The 26,078-nt window shown below is 36.4% G+C and overlaps 1 protein-coding gene and 1 long non-coding RNA gene across 2 annotated transcripts in view; one reads left to right on the forward strand and one right to left on the reverse strand.

The window, feature by feature from the left end:
- The window catches only part of PTPRQ (protein tyrosine phosphatase receptor type Q), a 186,761-nt gene that overhangs the window by 131,631 nt on the left and 29,052 nt on the right, over positions 1-26,078 (forward strand). The window contains exons 34-37 of the mRNA XM_031463085.2: positions 389-611; positions 2,245-2,318; positions 13,350-13,449; positions 15,904-16,032. Of these exons, the coding sequence (XP_031318945.2) occupies positions 389-611; positions 2,245-2,318; positions 13,350-13,449; positions 15,904-16,032 (526 nt within the window). The remainder of the gene's footprint in view (positions 1-388; positions 612-2,244; positions 2,319-13,349; positions 13,450-15,903; positions 16,033-26,078) is intronic.
- On the reverse strand, positions 22-22,735 carry LOC116156459 (uncharacterized). The gene is made up of 3 exons (XR_010383141.1): positions 22,658-22,735; positions 3,939-4,517; positions 22-322 (listed from the first exon to the last, which is right to left on the reverse strand). It is a non-coding gene; the product is annotated as an uncharacterized LOC116156459 (long non-coding RNA).

Genomic DNA, 26,078 nt, shown 5'->3' on the forward strand with positions numbered 1-26,078 from the left:
TAAAAAAAATTTTACCAAAATAAGAAGAAGCGTGGTTAAAATACGTGATTTATTTATTCCATATGCTGGTAAGATGGTTTTGATTTTGGCAGGATGGAGTCTTGATAGCTTCTTTGGAGGTGTGAATGAGTGTTACCCTTGACTGAGGGATGTTCTTTCTCTTCATGAGAAGTCATTCTTCACAGCAATGCCCATAGATGCTTGTGTGATGGGCGGGATAGGATTCCATGCCTAGTCAGGGGGATCAGCTTACTCATCTCTTGTGGTTCCTAGAGTGACAGCTGTTGTATCCAGGTTTTCCTCATGCGATTATAGAAACACCCTTTATAAATGAGAAAATACATTTGTATATTACTTGTAATCATTATTCTTTTTTTTGTGAAAATAGCTCAGCATGATGGAAATGTAACAAAGTGGTATGATGCGTATTTTAATAAACCGAGGCCATATTTTACAAATGAAGGCTTTCCTAACCCCCCGTGTACAGAAGGAAAGGCAAAGTTTAGTGGCAATGAAGAAATTTACATCATAGGTGCTGATAATGCATGTATGATTCCTGGCAATGAAGACAAAATTTGCAATGGACCTCTGAAACCAAAAAAGCAATACTTGTAAGTATAGTTTATGCCAGTTTTGGATCATGTTAGCATGCTAGTTGACATCTTTCATCCATCCATCTACCCAACCTTTCGTCTTTCCAGTAAGCACTGGGCATCCATAATGTATCATATCCTGATCCATGATAAAGATCAAGTCATTCGATAAACATTCAGTTCTAGGGGAAGTAGGCAAGTTTAAAAGTAATTATGATTTGATATGATAAGTGACATAAGGGTAATATGAAAAATGTGTAACTGGAGAACACAGGGGAATTTAATTCTTTCTGTAAAGGACCACGTGACTAATGTGTAATATTTTGTGTTTTTCACTCATTCTGCCATGCATGCTAATTTACAGGCTTTTAGAAATACTACCCTAGTCTTTTGGTTAATGATGGCTTCAGTTTGCCTCAGTCAGAGCAACCATTTCCTGCTCTTTATGTTATCAAACATCTGAACGAATGATTGACATCTTTACAGTTCAATTAAATATTTGGCATTTTGTAGACTATAATAATGTAATATAAAAACAAATGCTGATATTTTAACTTTATCAAATGCTTTGATAAATTGGTTTTCTCCTAGTGAATTAACTACTATATTATTTTTGTATAAGACTATAATTTTTTAAATATTTAAATTATTTAATGTTTACTACTAAATTTGAAAAAGACAGCTAGTTTCATTTCTGTTGGCTAGTTAAAGCACTATTAAATTATTTATAAACATCCTAGGGCAAGTTAATATAAAAGTTAGAGGAGTTAGGCATTTGAAAAAAGAATGCTCTATCATGTTATTCCATAAAGTTACTTTGGTTACTAAGTGATGGCCTGAAATTAATCATCATACAATGAGTTATGAAATTATATATAACAAAGTTTAATATTTATTCAAGAATTGTTTATTTTGCCTACTTTTCCAAAACACTCCTCACATAATCCATAAAGACCTAAGAATTTGAGAATAGTAGAGATTAAATTATGCACTGCAGTTTACTAATGTGGATTGATTTTATATTTTAATCTAGTTTTTAAATAAGGTAAATTTCAGTTGTCTCTGTGGTGTTAGAATCATCCAGGGCTTTTTAAGATTGATTTTTCTTCTGCATCCATTTTCTATTTCATATGTCATGAAAGCATAGAAAGTAAAAATACAAATGTGCACACACAGAATTAAGAAATACTGTTCTTCATTCATTTACACGTTAACAAGATAAGTTTTACATGACCATTCCAAAGCCGGCTTACTGGTATTTTCAGAGCTGGGTGAGGGATAACGGTTATGCTTTATAAAGTGTGCCTGTGCAGATACTAAGTCATGTCACCCAAACAAATCCGTGAGGGAGGTGACCTACTGCATCTGATTAACCTGCTGACTGTTTCAAGAGTCTGCTCAAATTTTGAGTCACTCTTGCATGAAGTGTAAGAGGTCCTTGACCAGGATAATTATTCATCTCACATAAGGATATTATTTATTCATCCTGATTTCCAAGCTTACACTTTGTAAATTCATTTTCTCTTGAACAAAAATATATCTTTTTTATATTTGTTAATTTGTTAATTTGTTATTTTGTTATTTGTTAATAGTATTCATAGGAAAAAAAAATCATATGGTATACAAGCTTTTTGTTTTTTGTTTTTTATAGATTTAAATTTAGAGCCACAAATGTCATGGGACAATTTACTGACTCTGACTACTCTGATCCTGTTAAGACTTTAGGTAAGACATACTTTGTAGTTTTATTTCATTTATAATCTCAAGATGCTAATCACCACTGTAACATTCGTTAGTAAATGTATTAATCCGTGACTGAATGTTCTCAACTATAAATACATTTCAAGGTTAATTATCTAGACTAAGGAGAAAATAGTATTTGAATGTTCTTTTAAGTGTTGGATGTTCCATCTTTTCAGATCTCGACATAGATTTCAACATGATATTTGTTCTAGGCTGATGTGTACTAACACTATACTAGGCAAGTATTTTTTAGTCTGTTTAATATGTAATCTTATATGTAAAACATTTTTACTTAATACAAAAGAAAAAGGATTATGGAGATTCTTCCTGAAATAATCCTAAGAACTACAGGCTTACCAGTCTTAATTTTATTCTTTCTAATCAACTCTTTCATGAGTTTTTCAATTATAGCCACCCAATTAGGCCTGAATAAGACACAAATACAATTCAGTCAGATGCAAGTATGTTTCTTCCTCCTCCTCCCCCACCCTCCTGTCTTCCTCCTCTTCCTTTCTCTTTACCATCATCTTAAATAATACTAAATATTCTACGCCAGACACTCTAGGGCTCTTTGTTTGTATTAGCTGATGGAGTCTTCACACTTACCCTTTAATTTAGGTCATTGGTTTTCACCCAGAGTGATTTTACCCTCCAGGGGACATCTGGCAATGTGTGGAGTCATTTTTGGTTGTCACAATTGGGGGAGGGGGGCACTCAAGCTTCTGGCATCCAGTGGGCAGAGAGGCCAGGGTGATGCTGTGTGTCCTCCAGTGCGCAGGACAGCCCCTCCAGCAAAGACTCATCTAACCCATAATCAGTGGTGCTGACGTTCAGAAGCTTTGTTAGGTGCTAATGTTAGTTCCACTTTATAGATGAGGAAACCAAGGCCCAGATTCAGTAATTAAGTGGCTCTGCCAGGATTCCAGGACACATTTCATAACCATTACCCTACAAATACAGGATTGAGACCTGGATTCCAATCTTGGCGCTGCCACTTGAAAAAATAATTTAATTTCTATAAACCTCAGTTTTCTTATTTGGAAAACGGTGATGATAGTTATCTCCCTTGAAAGAGTTAAATAAAACAATATAGGTAAAGGTATTAATATTTTATAGTTCATAAAATTTTAAATGTTTAATAGCTTCTTTTTGGATATGTTATAATCAAAGATTTAAAAAATATACTTCTTTAAGGAGAAATTACTTTCATAGGATTTCTCTGAGTATATCACACCTTTGTTTCCTCTGTATCAAGCTCCAGGAGTGTGGAACTTTATGTGTTGTTCAGATCAGAGTATCTCATGAATGCAGTAGATTTTACTGAGTTGTGGCTGGAAGAAGATGGATTGTTCCACCATTTCCAGTGAGAAATTCTAATCTGGTTGTGGATCGTTGGCTATATAAAAAGCCAGCTTCTGATGCCTCCACTTAGTTAAGGAAACTTTGGATCTTGAAGAAATAAAGAAGGGGCACATGGTTAGCTACATAGTTGTTTACAGAGGAAAAACACAAATTTTGTTGGCCGTCTGCTTAATTCCATAAAATCATTGCTTTAATTTTACCCAATAATTCAATCATTTTAAATTGGCTGACTAGACTTACGGTTTTTAAACTGTCGAGCGTTTCTTCATTTGGTAGGTAAGTTTATCACACCATGACCCCACCACTGTGAGGTAAATGTTTTGATGGCATCAACATAATTTCCTTTAGGTTCCAGCGTTCAGAAACTATGTATTACCGCAGCTAAACGGTGATCCCCGTGGGTTTACCAATGGAAGATGAGAGACGTAGAACAAGTGGATGGCTCATGTGGCTCAGGGAGGTGACACTTCGTGGAAGCAGAGCGAGAAGAGATGCCCCTGCTGTGCTGTCTGTTGTGTGCTAGTCCTCTCAGAGCTTGCTGGTTCCATACAGATTGTTGATATGGGGACAAGTTCAACCAATGATCTGAAATGAAAAGTTGACACTTCTAGGGTAACAGGAATGAAAGAAGAGGGAGAGCCAGGCTCAGGAACCGTGGTATACGGGACCTGATTCCTCAGATTCTGCCAAAAGGCTTCCCTTTGGCCAAGGATGGGCCTCATCCAGCACTTTGGCAATAGGTGGTCTCAAGGTGTTCCTCGGCAACAGTCTTTTTCCTTCCTTCCACTCAGCCAAATTTGTGGAATACATTCAGTAATTCTAGAAGGTAGAAGAAATACACCATCAGTTCTCTGGGTCCAGTTTTGGAATCAGAACCACTCCCACCCTAATCACCCAGGTGCTGATGTTCGGGTGCCCTGGGCACAGCAGGAGACGAGGGGGGTGTGAGATGTGGAATGAAGGGCAGAGCGCTGGGTCTCGCCAGAGTTAGAGTAGGAGCGATCGGTGAAACTCAGACTGCACACAGTGGGCGGGAGGCTGCTGGGTTGGTAAGGGCTAGCGACAAGGAAGGGTCCTGTGTATCTGATTAGATTTTTCAGGGTTCATGTCATATGTAGACCAGTGACACAGGATAGCCTTTCAGGCTCCTCCTTAGAGTGGTCGTCCGTGGGCTCTCTCCTGATAGATAGGCTTTTGCTCTGTAATGCTTACTTTGGATTGGCATGGAATTCTGCTACATGGATAGTCACTGGTAACTAGTAGAACAGTGCCAGGCAGGATTGGAGGAAATAAGAATACAACCCTGAGTTGTGGTGAAATGAAATGTTCATATGTGGAACATGGAGTAGACCCACTGGAACAGAATTCCTCGATTGCCAGTCATGTTGCTGGTTAATGGATGTAACACCATCAGTTTCTGTCCTCACATTAGTTTTTCAGCTGGATATTGGATATTGTGGTTCTGTGGACATCAGATTCACTCTGGTGGGTTGAGCACCAAAAGACACCCTTCAGAAATGGCTCTGGTCTATGACTGGCATTAATAAAAGACCAGGGAGCCGTAGAGTTTTTGGAAAAAGAACATGCTGAGGAAGACAGTAGAAGTGCTTTAAAAAGGAAATGAAGTTGACCATTTCTACAGAGGGCAGTGGTCAATGCGAGAATGATGCCATGCGGTGAGAATGGGGGAAGCAAACAGAAAAATGCACTGATGTGATGCCCCTGGTGTCATCATAGGACTACAAAGGATGTTCGAGTCCTCTTTTTCTCAGATGTCATGTTTTGGGATATATGACAGCACTGGCATCAAGCTAGTGGCTCCTAACATTTCTAACAAGCCTGCCCAGCACTTATGTGTGTATCTCAGACTTCAGTAAAAGAAGTCCAGGTCCCATGTAGGTCACCAACCCACCACTGGATGTACGTTCATTCACTGGTACTTAGCAGACCATAGGCGATGAGCTTCAAGTCGAGTTGCCTATCAACAGAATCTTCAGGATTTAAAAGCCTTCGCAAGGCTGTGTTTCTAAGTTAGCAAATGGCATGAACTTATTTTTTTAAATTTTTGGGGGGGGGAGGGAGGTAACTAGGTTGGTTTGTTTATTAATTAATGGAAGTACTGGGGATTGAACTGAGCGTCTTGTGCATGCTAAGCGTGTGCTCTGCCACTGAGCTGTACCCTCCCCCACAGCATATACTTCTAAGAGCGTTTTGTTAGTGGTTCTGTCGGAGATATTTGGATGTTCAAATTAGGGGCAAAAGAATCACTGATGAACTAAGAGGTTAAAGTTTAGTGAAAAAGGCTAACAAGCGAAGTGCAAAGGGGCTAGATGGGGCTTTGCTGAATAAGGATGAATAAGGTGGAAGGAGAGTCTGCACATAGGAAAATCTTTATGGCCTGTAGGAATAACAGGAAGTGACATGTGCTGTCATTTTAATCTGAAAGAACTACAACTTGATTTTTGTTTTCACTCAGGATTGAGCATTCACATTTTTGTTAACCAAATTCACAAGAATCCTTCGTAAATGCTTTTCAAAAATCCTCCTCAGGCACATCCGTTTAGGGAAGCGGCTTGTAGGCAATGTTTTGATTGCAAGGTTTAATTAGAGAGGATTCCTGTGATTTGAAAACCAGACACTCCTTTCTGCACCTCACAGGGCTTCATTAAAGCTGAACAGGATGAAACCTTAAACCCCATGGCAGAGGCACTCTGTGATTGTTTTCTTCTGTCATCACACTTCTCATTTAATTACTTTGCTAACAAGGAAAAGTTCCAATATGCTCACTTAGGACAGAAATAGGGAGTCACCATGTATTGTTTGCAGGAAAAGGATCACTTGCCTCCACGATACCAGAGGAACAGGGGAAAGTTTTATGACGCTAATGAGGCAGTGGTAATGTGACGATGAACCTCATAAACTTCAGTCAAACCTGCATTTTTCAGGCAGTTTTGGCTTATATGGAATGTTCATAACCTTGGGTTAGTTACTTAACAAATTAGCTTCTGCAATCTTATTTCCAAAACGAGAATAATAATACCTACTTCATAAGCTAACTGGGAGATTAAATCAGACAAATGGATAGATTAATGAATATGAAATGTTATTAATAAGGATATGAAACATTATGTGCCAAGCCCATTATGGGTGTTTTTCTATATAACCCCATGTATTTTTCACTACAACCCTATCACGTGATTTCGTATTTATGGGTATCCCCAAATTATCGGTACGAACTCTGAAGCTGGGTCGTTAAGTAACTTGCCCAAGGTTACAGAGCTGGGAGGTGGCAGCACGAGCTTTCTGACCCTGACAGGCTGACTCGAGTCAGTGCTGTGCGCGGAAGCACTGTCCTGCGTTGCTGGAAGTCACTACGTACCCAAGTACCTTCCAGTTTCATTACTATTGCTGATTGCTCTGTTCCCACAGACCTCCTGTCCTTACTGGACCATTTTCTCTTCTCAACATTTTAAGTTATTTCTAGCTGTTCTCTTTTCACCTTCTCACCTTAGCCTTTTTGAGGCTAACATTCATACACGAGTATGCTTTATTTTTACACAAAAAGATGCAGTGCCTTTTTGGTTTTTGTTTTTTTTTTTTATGAGTAAGTGTGACTTTTCTCTCCATCTTGGAAGCCACTGTTTATTATCTGCTTCTAATATACTGCCAATCTGATGTGAAAATAACATTTATTTCAGGGTATTTTACATTTCTTGAATTATGAAATTGAATGACTTTTAGTACAGTATTTGAATATGCTGGATGGTAATACTGGCCTAAAAGAGAACTTTTTATACTTAACTTCTGTTATAAGAACTTATTTTCTTTTAAGATTAATAATATTAAGAGGACGGTTCGTGTACTGTGTACTCACATCGAAAGCTAGATGTTGTCCTGCGAGCTTTAGAACTTACTCAGTTCGTTTCTTCTTAGAGATATAAAACTGGCTTAAAAACTCAGATCTAGATGCTGAGTTTAAATAATAATTTTAATCAAAGGATAATACTTAGGAAAAATTAGGTAGTGCCTTGTAACTATAATCTGCTTACGGTCGCATATTCTGTTATGCAAATAAAACATAGTTTGACCTTTCATAGGATTCTAAGGCTAGTCAGGAAATGACTTGTGATTATTACAAAAAGAATCAAGTTTGTATTTTCATGTGAAAGAGTTCTGTTTTCTATGAGAGGATTTAGAAGAGTGACTTCATGCTGTCCTGGTCATGCTCTGAGTCCACGCACAGCAGTGAATCAGCATTTGTACTGGACTGTCATGGTACATTTTGTCCTTTCCTCATAGTTCCACATAATACATGTGCCCAAAGGATTACCTATTGTTTATTAATACATTACATGTCATCTCCTCACTTCCCTTGGCTAGTGCTTTGAAATGGTAATCTAATCTGAAAATTTTTTATCGTCTACGAAATTATTTTTTTCCCACCGGCTTCCAAGGTCCGGTGGCTCAGTACTACCTGATAAATACGATTCTTTAGCCATCTTCATGTTTCTTTTCCCAGGAATATCCAAGTAAGAGTCAGCATGTGAAATTCGTAAAGCAGACCATTCATATTGTATGTAAAAGGTGCATCTAAAATATTTTGTAAGCTACATGCTCCTTTAGAATCTTCTAAATTTAGCGGGAGAGTCCAGATGACCATGAAACTCTGATAAGTGTTTCAGATTCCAAATTCATTAAAATCTACCAAGCAGAATAGCCACAGGGACTCTTTCATATCATTAACATTTCATAAGCACCAATCCGGGGGAGAAGATGAAGCATTAATCCCTGCATATTTCACAGACAGTTAACCTATTTTATTTTGTCACTTGACTTTTGATATTTCCTAAGGTAAAATTTTAAATCATATAACTTAAAATTGGTTGTAATTAGTTGTATCAAAAACAAATGATTAATAACTTGTATATTCTTATTTGGCTTAATATCTGATCTTCAACCTGAAGATGTTTAATGTCTATTTCAAAATTAGTATTTTTATTTATTAGTAAATTTAGAAAATTTACTTATTGACTATTTACTATGTGCCTAGTACTATTCTCAGAACTTGGAATACAGTTTTGAATAAAACAAAGACTCCTATCCTCAGGGAGCTTACATTTGGGACAGATAACAAATTATAAGACAATAAATAAATGAACTATATGTTACCAGGTAATAAGGGCTATGGAGTGAAGAAAAAGTAGACCAGGGTGCAGAGGATGTAGAAGGGGGAAGGCGGGAAGTAAGGGAGCTGTAGCTTTCAGTCTTCAGTAGGGTGATGTCTTAATCTGCTTGGGCTGCTATAACAAAGTATCATAGACTGAGTGACTTAATAGAAATTAATTTTCTTACAGAAGTCCAAGATAAGGTTCCAGCCAATTCAGTACGTGGTGAGGGCTCTCCTCTGGCTTGCAGAAGGTCGCCTTCTCGCTGTGTCCTCAGGTGGCCCTTCCTCAGTGTGCACAGGGAGGAGAGAACTAGCTTCTTGAAGTATAGTCGGTTTACAACGTGTCAGTTTCTGGTGTAGAGTATGTTTCAGTCATATGTATACAAACATATGTTTGTTTTCATATTCTTTAGTCATTATCGGTTATCCTAAGATACTGAATATAGTTCCCTGTGCTATACCGAAAAAACTTGGTGTTTATCCGTTTTATATAGACTAGTTAATATTTGCAAATTTCAAACTCCCAATTTATCCCTTCCTACCCCTTCCCCCTATAACCGTAAGATTGTTTACTATGTCTCTGAGTCTTTCTGTGTTGTAGATAAGTTCATTAGTGTCATCTTTTTTCTTTTTTTAGATTCCACATATGAGTGATAGCATATGGTATTTTTCTTTTTCTTTGACTTACTTCACTTAGAATGATGATCTCCAGGTCTATCCATGTTGCTGCAAACGGCATTATTGTATTCTTTTTTATGGCTGAGTAGAATTCTACTGTATAAATATACCACAGCTTCTTTATCCAGTCATCTGTTGACAACAGTTCTATAGGATTAGGGTCCAACCCTTATGATCTCATGGAACATAATTGCTTCTTTGCTCCAAATACAGTCACACTGTATTAGATTTTAGAGGGACACATACATTCAGTCTGTGAGAGGTGGTCAGTATAGGCTTCATTGAGTAGGTGATTATTTGAGCAAATCCTTGAAGGTAATGAAATGGCTACCCAGGCAGATGTACAAGAGAATTACCTTTCCAGGTACAGGCAGAAGCTGGCCAGAAGCCCTGTGTCAAGAATGACCTAGTGTATTCCAAGAACAACAAGGAGGCCAGCCTGGCTCCAGAGTAATGAGCAAGGTGGAGACTGGAAGGGAAGTCAAAGAGGTAACAGGGAACCAGAGAGTTAATGAGGGACCAGAGGCCATTAACTGACAGCCATAGGCCGTTAGAAGGACTTTGGTTTTTCTCTGTGAGAGATGAGGAGGATTTTAAATAGAGAGGAAATGTTTCAAAAGCATTACTCTTGCTTCTGTGTTAAGAATGTTAAATGAGAATAGATGGAAACAGGACAAGGATGGATACAGGAAGACTTGTTAAGTGTCCGTACAAAATTCATGTGAAACAGGATGGTGGCCTTGATCAGGATGCTTGCATCAGAGGTAGTGAGAAGTGAACCGAGTTACACAAAAGTTCTGGATGGTATAATGAACCTCCATAGACCTGTTAAATTTAGTTAATTTCTACCACTTTGCTACATCTCTTATTTATGCATTTGTTCTTTTATTTCTGAAGTATCTTAATCACAAAAAGCATTATATTCCATTCCAAAATACTTTAGCATATTTCTCCAAAAAGTACATTTTATCATCTCAGTTAAGTAAAATTAACAAATCCTTAATATATAATACTACATATATTTTCAACTCATCCTCTGATTCTTTTTCTTTATAGTTTGAATCAGGATACAAGTAAGAAGTTCATATATTTTTGACTTGTGTCTCAATCTCTTTTTTTCTGTTTTTTTTAAATATATTTTTATTGAAGTACAGTCAGTTTACAATGTGTCAATTTCTGGTGTACAGCACAATATATTTCAGTCACATAGGAATATACATACATTCATTCTCATATTCTTCATCATAGGTTACTATAAGATACTGAATATAGTTCCCTGTGCTATACAGTATAAACTTATTATATATATATGTGTGTGTGTGTGTATATAAAAATTAGTATCTGCAAATCTCAAACTCCCAATTTATACTTTCCCACTCCCTTTCCCCCCTGGTAACCATGTTTGTTTTCTATGTGAGTCTGTTTCTGTTTTGTAAATAAGTTTGTCTTTATTTTATTATATTTTTTTAGATTTCACATATTAGCGACATCATGTGGTATTTTCTTTCTCCTTCTGGCTTACTTCACTTAGAATGACATTTTCCAGGTTAACCCACGTTGCTGCAAATGGCATTGTTTTATTATTTTTTATGGCTGAGTAGTATTCCATTGTATAAATGTACCACAGCTTCTTTATCCAGTCATCCATCACTGGACATTTAGGTTGTTTCCATGTCTTGGCTATTGTAAATAGTGCTGCTACGAAGATTGGGGTGCTGGTGTCTTTTTGAATTAAGGTTCCCTCTGGATATATCCCCTGGAGTGGGACTACTAGATCATATAGTAAGTCTATTTTTAGTTTTTTGAGGAATCTCCATACTATTTTCCATAATGGCTGCGCCAAACTGCATTCCCACCAGCAGTGTAGGAGGGTTCCCTTTTCTCCACAGCCTCTCCAGCATTTGTCATTTGTGGACTTTTGAATGATGGCCATTCTAACTGGTGTGAGGTGATACCTCATCATAGTTTTGATTTGCATTTCTCTGATAGTTAGTGATATTGAGCATTTTTTCATGTGCCTATTGGCCATTCATATGTCTTCACTGGAGAATTGCTTGTTAAGGTCTTCTGCCCATTTTTGGATTGGGTTGTTTGTTTTTAAGTTGTATCATCTGTTTATATATTCTGGAGATTAAGCCCTGTTCAGTCTCATCCTTTGCAAATATTTTCTCCCATTCCATAGGTTGTCGTTTTGTTTTGCTTATGGTTCCCTTTGCTGTGCAAAAGCTTGTAAGTTTAATTAGGTGTCATTTGTTTATTTTTGCTTTTACTTCTATTGCTTGAGACTTGTTCTTCCTTTTCCCCCTTATGCCATAGACTCATTGAAGCAACCAGGTGAGCTGTCCTGCAGGAGGTCCCATATTCTGAATTTGTCTGCTGCTTATTGGTGTCATTGTATTTTTTACTCCATCTCCTACTTCCTTATAAATTACAGATAAGATCTAAGGGCTTGAACATTCACAGTCAACATTTTTGGCAGGGGTGCTTTATAGGTGTTGCTGCCTAGATGAACATACTTCACCTCAGGAGGTGTATAATATCTGGTTGCCACAGTTTCAGTGATCTTAAAATTGATCGGTAAGTTTAGTGCTGGTGGCAGCATGATCCTTCATTGTAAAGTTGGTTTTTCCTCTTGTTATAACAAGCAGATAATCTGTGAGGTGATAGTTTGACATTTCTGAAATATCCAAGTTCTTACCAACTTTCCTTCTTATCATTTAAAGATGTATTTATGATTGTTGCCTGAATCAGTTATTTAATTAGTGAAAAATTAATTTCTAAATTGTAATTCTTCCACATTTATTAAATAGAATTCTCCTCTAATGAAGAGCTTTATTGCCTTAACTAGGACTATTTTTTTGACTTCATAGAAAACAGTTCTTTGAGAAAGAGAGGGAGGAAAATGCTTAATTTTCTCCCTTTAATTAAAGATGTTTAGAGTAAAAAAAAATGGTGATTTAGCTATAACCAGTGTTTACAAATTAGTATTTAATTTTGATCTCTCTTTCATTGAGTAATATTATAACTAATGGATTTTTATATATTGCATCTATTTCAGTCAATTCCAGTTTTTATTCATTACAAAGTTTAAATTGTTCCATCTTTGGCCAGTAGGAACCTCTTCAGGATGCTCTGTTGTTCTTCCCAGACCTTTAGTCTTTGATGGCTTCTTAGCGTTCTTGCCCCATTAGATGTCCCATATTCCTTTTGTTCCCTGATCACACTTTGGAATTACTCTCTCTTCAAGTTCCCCTGGTTTCTCTTAGTGAAAAGTGTGTATCCATTGAAAACACAGATTTTTGATGTGTTCTATGAGAGAAAGAGAAAGTTAAGTATGATTCCAAGGTTTTTTGCCTGAGCAATTGGAACAATGAAGTTGCCATTGACTAAGAGGTGGAAAGATACAGTTGGAAGAAGGGAAGTATAGGAGTTTGGACATTTTGATTTTAAAATTTTAATTACACTTCTAAATAAAGATTATAGTAGGCAATTGGACATGCAAGTCAGGAGTTCCATAGATCACAGTGAAGTAGTCATCATCACATAGATGGGAATTAAAACCATGAGGCTGCATGGACTTACCAAGGGTGTGAGTTTACACAGAAAACAAGAAGAAGGCCAAAGACTAAGCCCCAAAGTTAGAAGATCTAAGAAGAAGATCTAAGAAGAAGGGAAACAACACATTAGTACACTTTACTAGCCTTCTTGAGAAATATGCCAAGAAAATATTCCTCTGTATTTTGAGACCCACTATAGTACTCCATTTAATAATAACTAATGATAATGTTATCCTTCTTCCTCTTCAGGTGAAGGGCTTTCAGAAAGAACTGTAGAGATTATACTTTCAGTCACTTTGTGTATTCTTTCAATCATTCTTCTTGGAACAGCCATTTTTGCATTTGCAAGGTAAGATTTATTTGTACTTACATTCCTAAGATGTTTTATGGACATCATTCAGTCAGACAGAAGCCACCATGGTTACTTGAATGGGAAACATTTAATAAAAAGAACTGTTAAGTAGTAGAAATAGTTAACTACAAAGTGGGTAAAAGAAAACAGTAAGGGACCAGAAGTAGCAAGTGCGACACAGTGGCTGCTGTCTCTAGGCTAAGGGACAGCAGACAATAAAGGAGCAAAGAACTAGAAGTCTCACTCCTGTTTGACAGGGAATGGCCACCAAAGGCACATGCTGCCTATCACCTATCCTTGGACAAAGAAATTTGACAGAGGAAGGGGCTGGAGCTGTTTTGTAGAAGCTCCCCATCATTATTCATTATTGGAGGGTAGGCAGGCTGGAATCGGACCGTGGAAGCAGCCCACTCTTCGGGATTATGTAGGTGGGCTGGAGCTACTTGGATCATTCACTGATGGAGAGAGTATGAACATTAAGAGGCAGCTAGAGCTCATCTGGGTGGGCTGCTGGGCTCCCACCATGAATAATGCACCACTTCAACTCTCAAGGGAAGCGTGTCCCTGTGGCCTTGCAGGATCACTGTAGTGCCCTCTATTGACAAGGCTTAACATCCTGCCAGTTGGCAAAGGAGATATGAGGTATGTTACAGAGGCTACTCCAGTATCACAGGGCAGGGCAAAGAAGGGTGGGCGTAGAGCTGAGACACAAACACAAAAGCAGAAGGTGTCAGGCTTTCTACATCTTTTCAAATAATCTATAACTCTGACAGGTTTAACTAAAAGTATTTCAACCAGGTCTAAATTTTAAAGTTTATACAGAACATTTTTACAGTAAGGACACCACTTTAAAAACGTCCCATTTCTTTATATGATAGGCCCCTTTCTCATGTTTACTTTACCAAAATGTCTGTACTATGTTTTCTAAGTGTCCTTTCAAATTCTCAGTATCAGTTTCTTAATCCCCCTGTTCACAGGACCTCAGAGGAAATCTTAGTTATGATCCTAAAGTCTAGTTTCATAAGGTAGATTGCTGAGTTAGACACCTTACATTTGTAAAAATAACCATTACACGAGGTGCTATTTTTATTTTATCTGAAAGACTGTCATCCTGTATTCTGTATGCCATGCATGCTGTTTCATCTTCAATGTTTAAAATTACCATTTTGCTGGATAACTTAAAGGGCTTTTCCCTATCCCAGTGTTCTCAGATTGAGCCGGGAGACGGTAAGAGAACATGGTTATTTTAGGCACTTGTAAAGCTATCTTGTGTAAGATGTGGTCCTTGTCCCTGAAAGATGTGATTCCACCATATTCATATTGTTTTTCTGCTCTAAAACAATTTTTTTTTAACAGGATGAACTCTCTGGGGGGCAGGAAATGGCCCCTTCATTCCCTACAACTTTCCTGCATACTTCTCTGTAGCCAAGAGTGTCCCTTCTCGCCTGAATATTTCTTAGGTTTTTAGACAACTGATTTTGTTCAATCAACCAGAAATGTGCTTTCCCCTTCTTGTTCTGGGACACTCCAGTCAAATCCTACTTTCTACTTCTCTAAATACTAATAGTTGTAATCACTTATATAGCATTTTGTAACTAAACAATTACTGTTTTATGAGTTGTAACTTGAATTAAGTTTTTTCTACATTTAGATCCTGCTTCTCTACTAAATTATGTCCTTGAGGATAGGGAGTATATTTCACACTTTATCATCATCTTCAACACAGGATTCATAATAAATATTAAGTGTTTGGAGTACAAAAGATAGAATAGCTAAATATTACTTTGTAATATACCATACTGTGTCATAGAACAATAAGCATGTACAACAGGGCTCAAAGTGAAGAGACTTGGATGTGATTCTCAGATCATGTGACTTGTTTTTAAACCTGAGTTTCCCAGTTATATGTTATATTCTTTGGTTCGATAGATTATATATAGGATACATAATTATACTTAGATGTTGTATACTTGACAATATTTTTATCAAAAGCCAATGAGATAATTCAAAACACATTTTAATGCATCTTCACACATGTAAAAATGTTTCATGTGTGTAACAACAATCGAGTGTTGCCTTTTAGCACTGGTGCTGACGGCAGTGAGCTATTTCCACACTGGCATATTTCCTTTCTATGACAAATCTATGAGACAGCTTTGGGGGAGGAGAAATTAGCTCCCAGCCTCAGTTTCATTTGCTCTATATTTTAAATGTGCCAGTGACTCAGAACTATCTGAAACAAAACTGCATGTCAAAAAATTATAGTAGAATGCATTCTATGGAATTAAAACAGGAAAAAAGTTGAATAGCTATAAATTCACAACCTAATCAGAGATGTGATCCCAATACAAAAATTATTTGACTAATGTCTTTACTTAAAAAGAAAACTGAATCTAATGTTCTATCCTTTCTATGCTATTCCCTTTTGGGACTTGACTACACTCACTTTAGAATTCGACAGAAGCAGAAAGAAGGTGGGACATACTCTCCTCGGGATGCAGAAATTATCGACACTAAATTCAAGCTGGATCAGCTCATCACAGTAGCAGACCTGGAACTGAAGGACGAGAGATTAACGCGGTGAGCACACTCCTCTGGGCCAACAGTGGTCCAGAGGGCCCAGAGCCATGACCCTGTTCTGACCTATGCTTGTTGGAAGTGTTTGTGGGGCTCCTATTTACACAGGTCACAGAGATCTTCTTTCAAAGGGTGACCTCTATCTTCTACACACTTCTCACTGGTGTTCAGAGAATCACTTAATCTTCCTAATACTTTGAGTTGAATATGAACCTTGGACTATAACATTCAACTAAGCTTTTTTCCCCCCTCCTCCAGATAAATATTTATACACATTAAGACTTTAATATTTTAGATGTGAAAAAAAACTATTGGATTTTTCTGGAGGTGTCCACATTTTAATCACAAATTTAAATTAAATATGTAACTACTTGATATTGTTCGTATCATTTTTATAAAAGCCTTTCTTGTAGCTCTTTATTTTAGTATAAAAGTATAAATTGTGTACCTAAAATGCTTAGTATTTAAGAATTAAGTATAAAGTAAAAATTACCTTTGAAAAAGTAAATATGTGTGTACTAAATATTAAGTGTTATCAATATGTATTGGAAATAGTAGAGTGCTTAGTTGAAAACCATTATAAATTTTTCAAAATGTTGGCACATTTGAAAAACTTATACCTAATTAAGATAGTTTTATTAAGAATTTGATGAATTATCAGGCTGTCTTAAGTTCACATTCTTACAGGATGGAACATTTTGTGATGCTTGCAAGCACATGACAGTTGTTACAAGGTACCTGGACAGCTATGTTGAACTTTTAGAAATTATTACTCAGTCTGAAAATACGGTAATATGGTATAGGTCTTACACTTAAAAAGGAATTAATCATTTATAGTTATTTACCACAGTTAGTCTTCACCTAATAGACTAAGTGCAAAATTATTTCCAGCATATCTAAAAATATCTAATATGTGCTATAGAGGGAACAGTCATTTGATAAGCAAAGTCCTTCCAAATGCTACAGAATGAAAGTTATTCAGTGTTATCAGTAAATTACAAAGAAATCTGGTTTGCTGGATATGGAAACTTACTTCTTTATATTTAGATATGTACATTTTTAAATCTTCTAATACAGGTTGTTCCCATCCAACCTGGATAATGCTCCAAAGACTATGTGTAAGATGGTTGTATATTAAGCAGGATAGTTTTCTACATAAAAGATCAGATTTTTTTTTTTTACCCGACATTTGCAGGGTAACTTGCCAAGGTTAAATCATATCACAGCAACAGCAGAGCGTTCCTAGTACTGGGCTACATCCCAGTCCTCAGAGGGTCGTACTGCATGCATAGTACAAGGAAGTTTCTTCTCCTTTCCCCCCCGGGGGCCACCTGAACACCAGGAGGATGCGCTCCACTCCCTGTCCACACTCCTTTCTCAGTTCTTTGTGCCAGTGCCACAGGGCTGGGAGCCCCGTCTCAAATTTTCTTCTACACGTGAAACCGTACAAGGGATAATAAAACTTTAATTCTCTTGGTGCAATTAATTTCAGATTTTTGAACAATTTATTTGAATCTGTTCATACTAAAATGTGCATTTCTAAGTATGCAAACACAGTTAACAGCTTTTTAAAAAAAGAATCCGTATTAATCACCTGTAAGTCTTTAGTAAGGCCTGTAGGAGAAGAAGTGAATGAAGCCATTCAGTACTGGAGAAAGTATTCTTTATCAAGGAGGTTACCATCCCAGGCAGGCTATGGTAAGCTCTGTGTATTCTCACAGTTTGCCTCTTCCTCCACTTCTGAACACAGCCCTTATCAAAAAGGGGTAAGATACACATTTTTTAAATAATGACTGTCATGACAGCTAATGGAAAATGTGGGCAAAGACTGTGTAAATTATTACTGGGAATTTATAATTCAAGGACAGCCTTACTTAACTTTGACTCATTTTCATACTTCCATGTTTGTTTATATTTATATGTCACTTTCTTTATAAAAGGATCTAGAGATGTCTTTCAAGCATATTTCAAATAATTGTTTTCACATTTAGCATAGTGAAGTTAGAAATTTTAGTTTCCATGCTTTTTACTTTCTCACTTGTTTGTTATGATTCCAGTGATCACGTCTGTAAAAACTTTACCTGTAATGCCAGTGGCACACAGCACTATGCTTTGCTTGCTTTATTACAGACATTTACTGCAGTAACTATCAAGCAGCTCAGGTATTCTCATCCCAGAGCTCCATCTCCAGCTTTACGATTTGAAGGTTTCTCATGTTAACAACGTCTCTAATACATTAGACACAAGACTTTAAAAAAAAGAATAACAGATCATAACTAGCCTTGTGCACAATGCGTTAGGTGCTGGAAAATCTAACTCTATTCTAAACCATACATACCTGATGAGGGTGTAGAGCCACAGAGACCAATGACAGATTCTGGAGTTAGACTTGCACGTTGCTGAGTAACTTATACCACACGTCTTTGTTATTTGCAGGAAAGAACTCAGAAAATTTCCTTTAGATCTACCTAGCTGACAAATGCTCTTTCTTTTCCTTCCAGCCTGCCCACCTCCTTCATGCTAACTGGACTTGCAACTTTCCCCAGTGTTATATCTCATCACCTGTCTATGACAGAAATGATAAAAGAATGTCTAATCAATAATTAAAATATTAATTTTAGAGAGCAAGCTAGTTGACCAAAAAAAGTCATTACAATGTTTGATGCTAAATCCTCTTAAGGATTTAGGGTTTTATGGTTAAATTATTATATCTGCCTGCATATTTATTTACAAGATTTTTCCTATAATTTTTGTATGTGTAAACTCTCATTAATTGATTTCATTCTACCTCATTTCACAAAGGGTCTGAAGCTTTCTTTCATACTTCTTCCTAAGGGAGAATGTAATTCCAAAATTAGGTGCTCTGCAACTCCATGAGAACATTCAGGATTAAGCCAAGGTGATATCTTTACAAATGAGAATTTATAACATTATTTCATTATGCACATTTTCTATATAAGTTTAGAAAGAATATTTAATATCTGGGCTCATCTATTACACATTCAGCAGATTATCAAATAAACCCCAAGAGTTATTTTCTAAACAACAAAATGGTATTTCTTGATGGCTCCTTCAAAACATAGCCGTTAACACACTGAAATGAGAAAGGTTTCTAGAAGGAACTATTAGCCAGAAGAGCTTACACACCCAGGTAAACCGCAGACCTGTCGCTTTAAAGTTGCTGAGACGAAGGAGCCCAGCAGATGGCTTTTATCTAATTTAACTGTAACAGTGATTACCTTCCAGAGAGAGTTCTAACACTTTTAAAATTAAATAGCCCAACAGAATTTTCACAAGATAAAGATTCTACTGGCTAAAAACATTTATTATCTCCTTTTTACACTTAATTAAAAGTTTGGTTTCTTTTGGTGACCAAATCAGAAAAAAACAGAGTAACAGAATAATATTAATCAATTTTACTAATATTCTTACTTGACAGACACTGTTTCTTCCCCTCCTCAATCTTCCCCCTAATGTTATGCCTTGTTCCATGCTAGTTATTCTGGCTATTTTAAGAGTATTTTTCTTTCTTTAATAACTTTAAATTTTCCATGTTGAATTTTTATTAAATATATGTGTCTTTAAGAAGCTTACCATTTAAAAGAATCCTATGTATGTGTTTTGTAAACTGTAAATCAGAGTACAGTTGGTATTATTGTCATTTATAATATTTGTAACATTAAAAATGACCCCAAGCTACTTTCACGTGTAGGGTTTGCTAACATGGTAACTGCTGCTGTTCATGAGCCACTAATTACCATGTAGTACATTTTGTATGTAATGGTCTCACTCAACTTGTTCAGTCGTTTGTGGTAGGTGTACTTTTATCGCCATTTTACAGATGAAAAACAAAAGATGCTTAGAGGATTTAAGTTACTGTCCAAGGTCATACCTCTAGTAAATAGGACATCCAAGATGATGGCCCATGACATTCTGAAGTGTCAAGATAAACTTAAAATTATGTGTGTGTATATTTAACTCTGAAGCACTCTAAATGAGATCAATATAAACCTTCTTAAAAAGACAAAGGCCCACACTATCCTCCTTCAACTAGCATTTTTCTATGCAGAGGATGATTCTAAGGGAAGAACTGCTTCTTTGGGATTATTTATTTTCTAGTGATATGGGGCAAAGGAATGATGGCATTTTAGTGTAGGTTGAAGCTTGAAGAAACTGGAAAACCTTTAGTAGTGTAATTCTTGTGACTTCAGAAAGAATGCATAATATTTGATTGATATATATGAAATTCTGTGTAAAACTGATAGCATTTGAATTGCCATCAGTTCTTTGACAGATTCTGGTCATTAATTTTACTTCTGTCTTAAACTACTTTGCAAGCAATGCTGAAAAGATGCAAATCCGGATAAGAGATATCTGACCAAAACGTGAAATTTGGGACAAGAAATGTTGAAAAGTAGAAGAAAGCTGAAGATATTTAATGTTCATGTTATTGTAGTAACAAATCAAAACTAATGCAGCGTGTGTGTATGCTAAATAAATGATGAATCTTTACTTCCAGATACTCTTCATTTTTCTTTAGGCGAAAGGAGATTTTTGTCATCCAGTAAGTTACTGTGGTGAGGGAGAGCTCTGCTGTGATTACTTTAATCTTGCCAGGTGGTGTGCTCTGTATTTTAAAATACATGATATGAAGTGTTTTGTTGTTTAATGTGATTTTTTCCCCCAAAGCCAAAAAAAACCCAAAATACTCTGACCTTTCTACTTACAAAGTGTCCTCTACAATAGTGCATGCTCTTGCCATGGTAAAGTTAACCTTCACGAAATGCACATTGTGAGTCACAATGTGCATGTCCTAAGAATTTGCTGTGTTCTTATCTTGTGTTAACTTTGATAGTGAAATAAGTTTTTACCTAGATTTCTCCACATGCTTCTTTCTTATTATTACCCTGACACAAGCACTGAGGTCTCTGTCCGACAGATGGAGTTGGGGTTCACACTTTATCACCTGCAGTAGCTGAAATGAGCTTGTGTAATGTGTAAGGACCAAGGTGATGACATTTTCCATTCTCTGACTCGGGCATACACACAGTGGCACATTTCATAGAATACTTCTACCCTGACCAATGGGGCAGTCAACTGCAGATGCTTTTAGCACCCTCCTAATGCTCAGAAATGCCCTCTGTATCCCAGCATACAGATTGCTGTCTACATTCTCAGGGCAGTACAGCAAAATGCCAGCTTGACCAGGGAGCCAACAGTTGACTGAATGCCCCAGAGATACAGTTTCTTCATGTAAAGGATATGAATGGAAGCAGAGAGTGAAAATGTATTTGACTTTAAAATCTCAAATCTGCTACAGAGGAGCCAGTCCCTCAAGAGCCCCAAGGCAGGTGGAGCCAAGACCCAACATTCTCATTGACCATGAACAGTACTCAGCATGATTAAAACAGAGGAAGCCAGGACTATTTCTACTCTGATCACACTTAGCATTTCGGAATCATACTTACCTTGTCTCACTTCTTATTAGCTAATTGCCAAGCTCCCACTGACAAGATTAAAATCATTTCATGAAGACACATTCTCCCCAAAGGACCTGCTTGATCAAATGCAAACATTTGTTCAAGACACCCCTGAGCTAAAGCTTTCAGTGATCTCATCACACATAAAATTTCCATTTCCAACTAGCACTCAAAGCTGACCTCTCAACATTCCAGACTCACGCAAGTGGTCTTGTTGAACAACTCTACCACATGCTTTTCTTTGTCATCATTAAGTGGAATCCTTTTACTTTTTTTCCTTTATGCCACTAGTAACTCAGAGAAAAATGCTTCCATTTTTTATAGAACCTCACTGTCCCTCCTCTTTCACCATCTTCTTCGCCTAGAGTCAATGAACAGTGCCCTGCTCAGAGCTCTGGCATTGATAGAACGAAACTCCATAGTTGGGTCAACCAGAACCTGTACAGAACACCGCTTACCTCAATCACATTAAAGTAGATGTCATCTTCTTCCAAATCTAGTTTTCCGAGGTTGCCCTCTAACCCCAGACAGAGGACTCTGTGCTTACCTTCAGGCTGGACGGACTTCTTTTTAGATGGTGGTGTCATCTGTCTCTTCATTAAGTCCACTCACCGAGAACCTTCGCCCATCTTTTCAGGCAACTGTCAGCCATCTCTTCGTCATCTCTTCGTCATCTCTACTGCTTCTGCCCTAGTGCCCCTGAGGTAGCTACATTTATGCCCAGTTTTAATTTAAAATAGGTGGTTGACAAAATAAAACAAGAATCTGTCCAGAATTTGTTTTCAAATGTGCTAACGTGGAGAGGCTTAGTAATAAGGAAAATTCACCTCCTGCCACCCTGAGAATCTTAGCTCAGCTCTTTGACTTCACAGGAATGTTGCTTTCCGTAAGTATGTATCTAAAAGTCCATTTCACCTTGTTTGAGCAATAAAAATATCAGTTGGGCACCTTCAAGTGCCAGGCACTGGAAATAACCGTGATGAGAACGGAAGGGGCACTCCCTCTGAAGAGCTGCCCTTCAAAGAGCTAAGCTCCTTTAAACCTACTTGTCCTTCCAGATACAAGGAGACACGCGGAGAAAGTACTCAGATATCACCCAGTCATTGATTATTTTTCTAATTAAGTAAGAACAATATTACATTACTTACTCACTCAGGCGGCATGTTTCCCTTAGGACGAAGTGAAGTTTTAGAGCCAGCTGTAGACTAGTAGCCATTGGTTAGGATAATATTTTTCATTTATCCTGAGGACCACGGAAAAATTACTGGTGATCTGAAACAAGAAGAAAAGAAGGGTCAGAAAGGATTTTAAAGCCTGTAACAAATAAAAAACAATAGGAAAGAACAAATATTAAGACCCCTTTGAAAGCATTACAGTAAATGCTTTGGATAAGTAATAGAGTATCATTGTAGAAAACAGATGCAAATGTCAGAATAATTAATGGCTTGACATGTATAAACTAAAAACCTCACACTCAATATTTTACAAAACTTGAGAAGATTAATTAGCATGTTTTACCAGAAAGATTCTTCAAAAATTTTTATTGGAATAGGAAGTACATGTTAATGTGACAAATACGTATTTTTACATTAAGGCAATAAAATTCGAGGTCCTTTTCTTTTTAAGCTAATGTGGTTAACAGGTTCTTGATTGGCTCTGTGCCACTGGTAATGCTGATTTAGAGCTGCTCACCTATAGGCTGTCATCTCTGGCTCTATCTGGACGATATTTTAATTCCCTATAGATTTCAACTAATTGACCTTGAGGGAAAGCTGATTCTCTGTGACAATATGGTCTTCAATCACCACTGCCAACATAAATAAATGGTTCCTCTCCGGATCTATCAAGAGTAATCTGAGTGGAATTTAAGTTTTTGATAGACTTTTAAAAAATGAGCCCAGACACGAAATAATACCCCTTTCAACAAAGCAGCATAGGATTTAAGCTAAGATTCATATAATAAAAAGTGTTTAGCCCTTTATATTGAAAAGTGGTCAGTTATTTTATTGAAATCTGGCCAGTTTCCCAATTGATTTATAGACTAATGGAGTGAATATAATTTGATAGTGTCTATCAACTATTGTAAATAAATAACAGTACCATACCAGTCTAAAATAATCTCCATATAACAATTTTTAAAGTTTTTAAAAATATTAACACAAAGTTTTCTATTTGAGTCTGTCTCCACAGATCACTTGATTTCAAAACAGCACTGCTTCTGATACAACATTGTTGATTTTCATGCAAATTTCTGTGAGGTTTTTTCCTATGCTGATCTAACCAATTTTTCTTAAAGGATTTTAATTTCTTCATCAGTAACAAGTCGATGCATTTTCCTCATATTACATCCTACCTTCTTTTCTAATTCCCTCCATAAATTGTCCAAATGACTACTTTTTTTTTCCTATTTACAAATGAAACCTTAAAACATCAAAGAAAAATAAAATTTAGACTGCAGCCAATACTTAAGGGAAAAATCCACCCATACAGTATGAGGCTAAGAATCAAGGCTTCAGACAACAAGAAAAAAAAAAAAAAAAAAAAAAAACAACTAATATTTAGTTGAAATAGGTAATTTATCCCAAAATGTCTTCTCCATTTAAGATATCCAGATAGGTGTTTTGATTTCAGTTCACACATAATTGTGAGATAAGCATAGACTGGAAAGTTGCATAAAAATACTTCTAGAATCCTTGTTTCTCACATTATGTAAATACAAATGTGAAGGACAGCTTATGTAAAGTGATTGGGTTTAGATACAGAGAATGACACCAAAAAAAAAATGTAAAGCCAAAACAGATCTTTTTCTGAAACCTATTTTTTTATTACTTGTGTAGATAAGGGTGATTTTAGTATTTATATATCTAATTTCCTAAGTATCTAGCACTTGTTAACCTCTAATGTGAGAGGATCTCATATGGCTTTTTTAGACTTGTATACTGTTTATTGATGCATCCATTGATCATACTTATTTCAACCTTGGAGTAGGACTTCCTGAGAATTCTCAATTGCTGAATATTGTTTTGGAAAATTCATTTAGCTCAGATATTCTCTCATAACAATCAGAGCACTTATATTTAGCTTACTGTGTATCTTACTCTGAATTTATCCACAATTGTATAGTTACAATTATTCACTGTCTACTATGAATAAGTTTATGCGGGACTTATATAATAAGCCAAGTATTAATCCTGCCCATGCTTTCAAGTATACATGAACCTCAATGCACGGGTCCTTAAAACACACACGTATATAGCCATAAGACAAGGTGGAAGGTGATTTGTCCACAGGAAGTTTGTTTCACAGAAGGAAGAATTTATTTTCTCTGTAATAAAACAGGGTAAGGGCCATGGAGGAGTTAATATTTGTATCAGCTATTACAGAATCAGTAGAATCCGGTTAAAACACCTGGAATGGTGGAAACTGATAGAGAATATCTGCAGTGCCAACAGGGTAATGTGAAGGGTAGTTTTAAGGAATAATGTAAAAAATGAGGGCATGATTAGAAATGCTTTCCACATGATAATACGAAAACAAAATTATTACAGCCTTTATATTGTTAGGGATTTATTTAGGATTTGAGTTGATAACTAGAAAACCAAACTTGGCTTTGTGATCACTCATTTACTCTGGGACTCTGATTAGGAAGAATAAAATAGGAAATCTTGCTGCTTAATTTAGCTCAATTTAGTCTTTCCAGTTTTGAGTAAAATTAAGATAGATTATTCCTTTAGGAAAAAAAAATTCCTTCTTTATATCAGTATCATTGTAGAACAGATCGGTAAGAGGAGCTTGAGTGTTACAAACTGAACTAGAAATAGCAATTATGATACTAATGATAGTAACTAGCATTTATGTGTTGCTTCCAAAGCCAGAGGTGTGCATTCCTTAGCATTTTACATATATAAACTTGATTTACACATATTTGCCGTATTCTCTAAATTAGGAACTAAGAAAGAGATTAAGTTACTTGCTCAAGATGTTATCGCTGGTAATTATTGGAGCAGGTATTTGAAGCCAGTAAGGGCGCTGTCTTTTATAAGAAGAAAACGCACAAATATCCACCCAAATCCAAAAGCTAGCCAGTTACCTAAAGTTTATATTAGTATCTCTGGAAAGACCTTTTCAAATGCAAAATAAGAATAAAAGCAAACCACTACTTCACTGAAAAGAAATTAACCAAAAGAAAAAAAATATTAATCTTAATTTCTAAATAAGAATAGAGATCATTCATGAAAATAGATCAAGGATGTGAACAATCTGATGCTTTAGCTATTTCTTGCTCATTTATATTTTTAATATGATTATTCACGTTTAATGTCTCTTGAGGATTTAATAACCATGTCCTGATTCTTCAAATGGCTTACTGATGGCTGCTCAGAAACTAGCTCTATTTCAGATTCTGGACAGCCCAGTAAAAATATTTTTGCCAGTATTGCCTCAAATAATCCTGGAGCCTGTAGGAAAAGTGATCTTCATACAACTTAAGAATTTCCATGTCTGTGTGGTAGCAGGGAAATTGATCTTGCTAATTCAAGTGTCTCACTCATTTCTATCTTAAGCTCAGTT

Source organism: Camelus dromedarius, chromosome 11 (genome assembly GCF_036321535.1).
Source record: "Camelus dromedarius isolate mCamDro1 chromosome 11, mCamDro1.pat, whole genome shotgun sequence".
NCBI lineage: Eukaryota > Metazoa > Chordata > Mammalia > Artiodactyla > Camelidae > Camelus > Camelus dromedarius.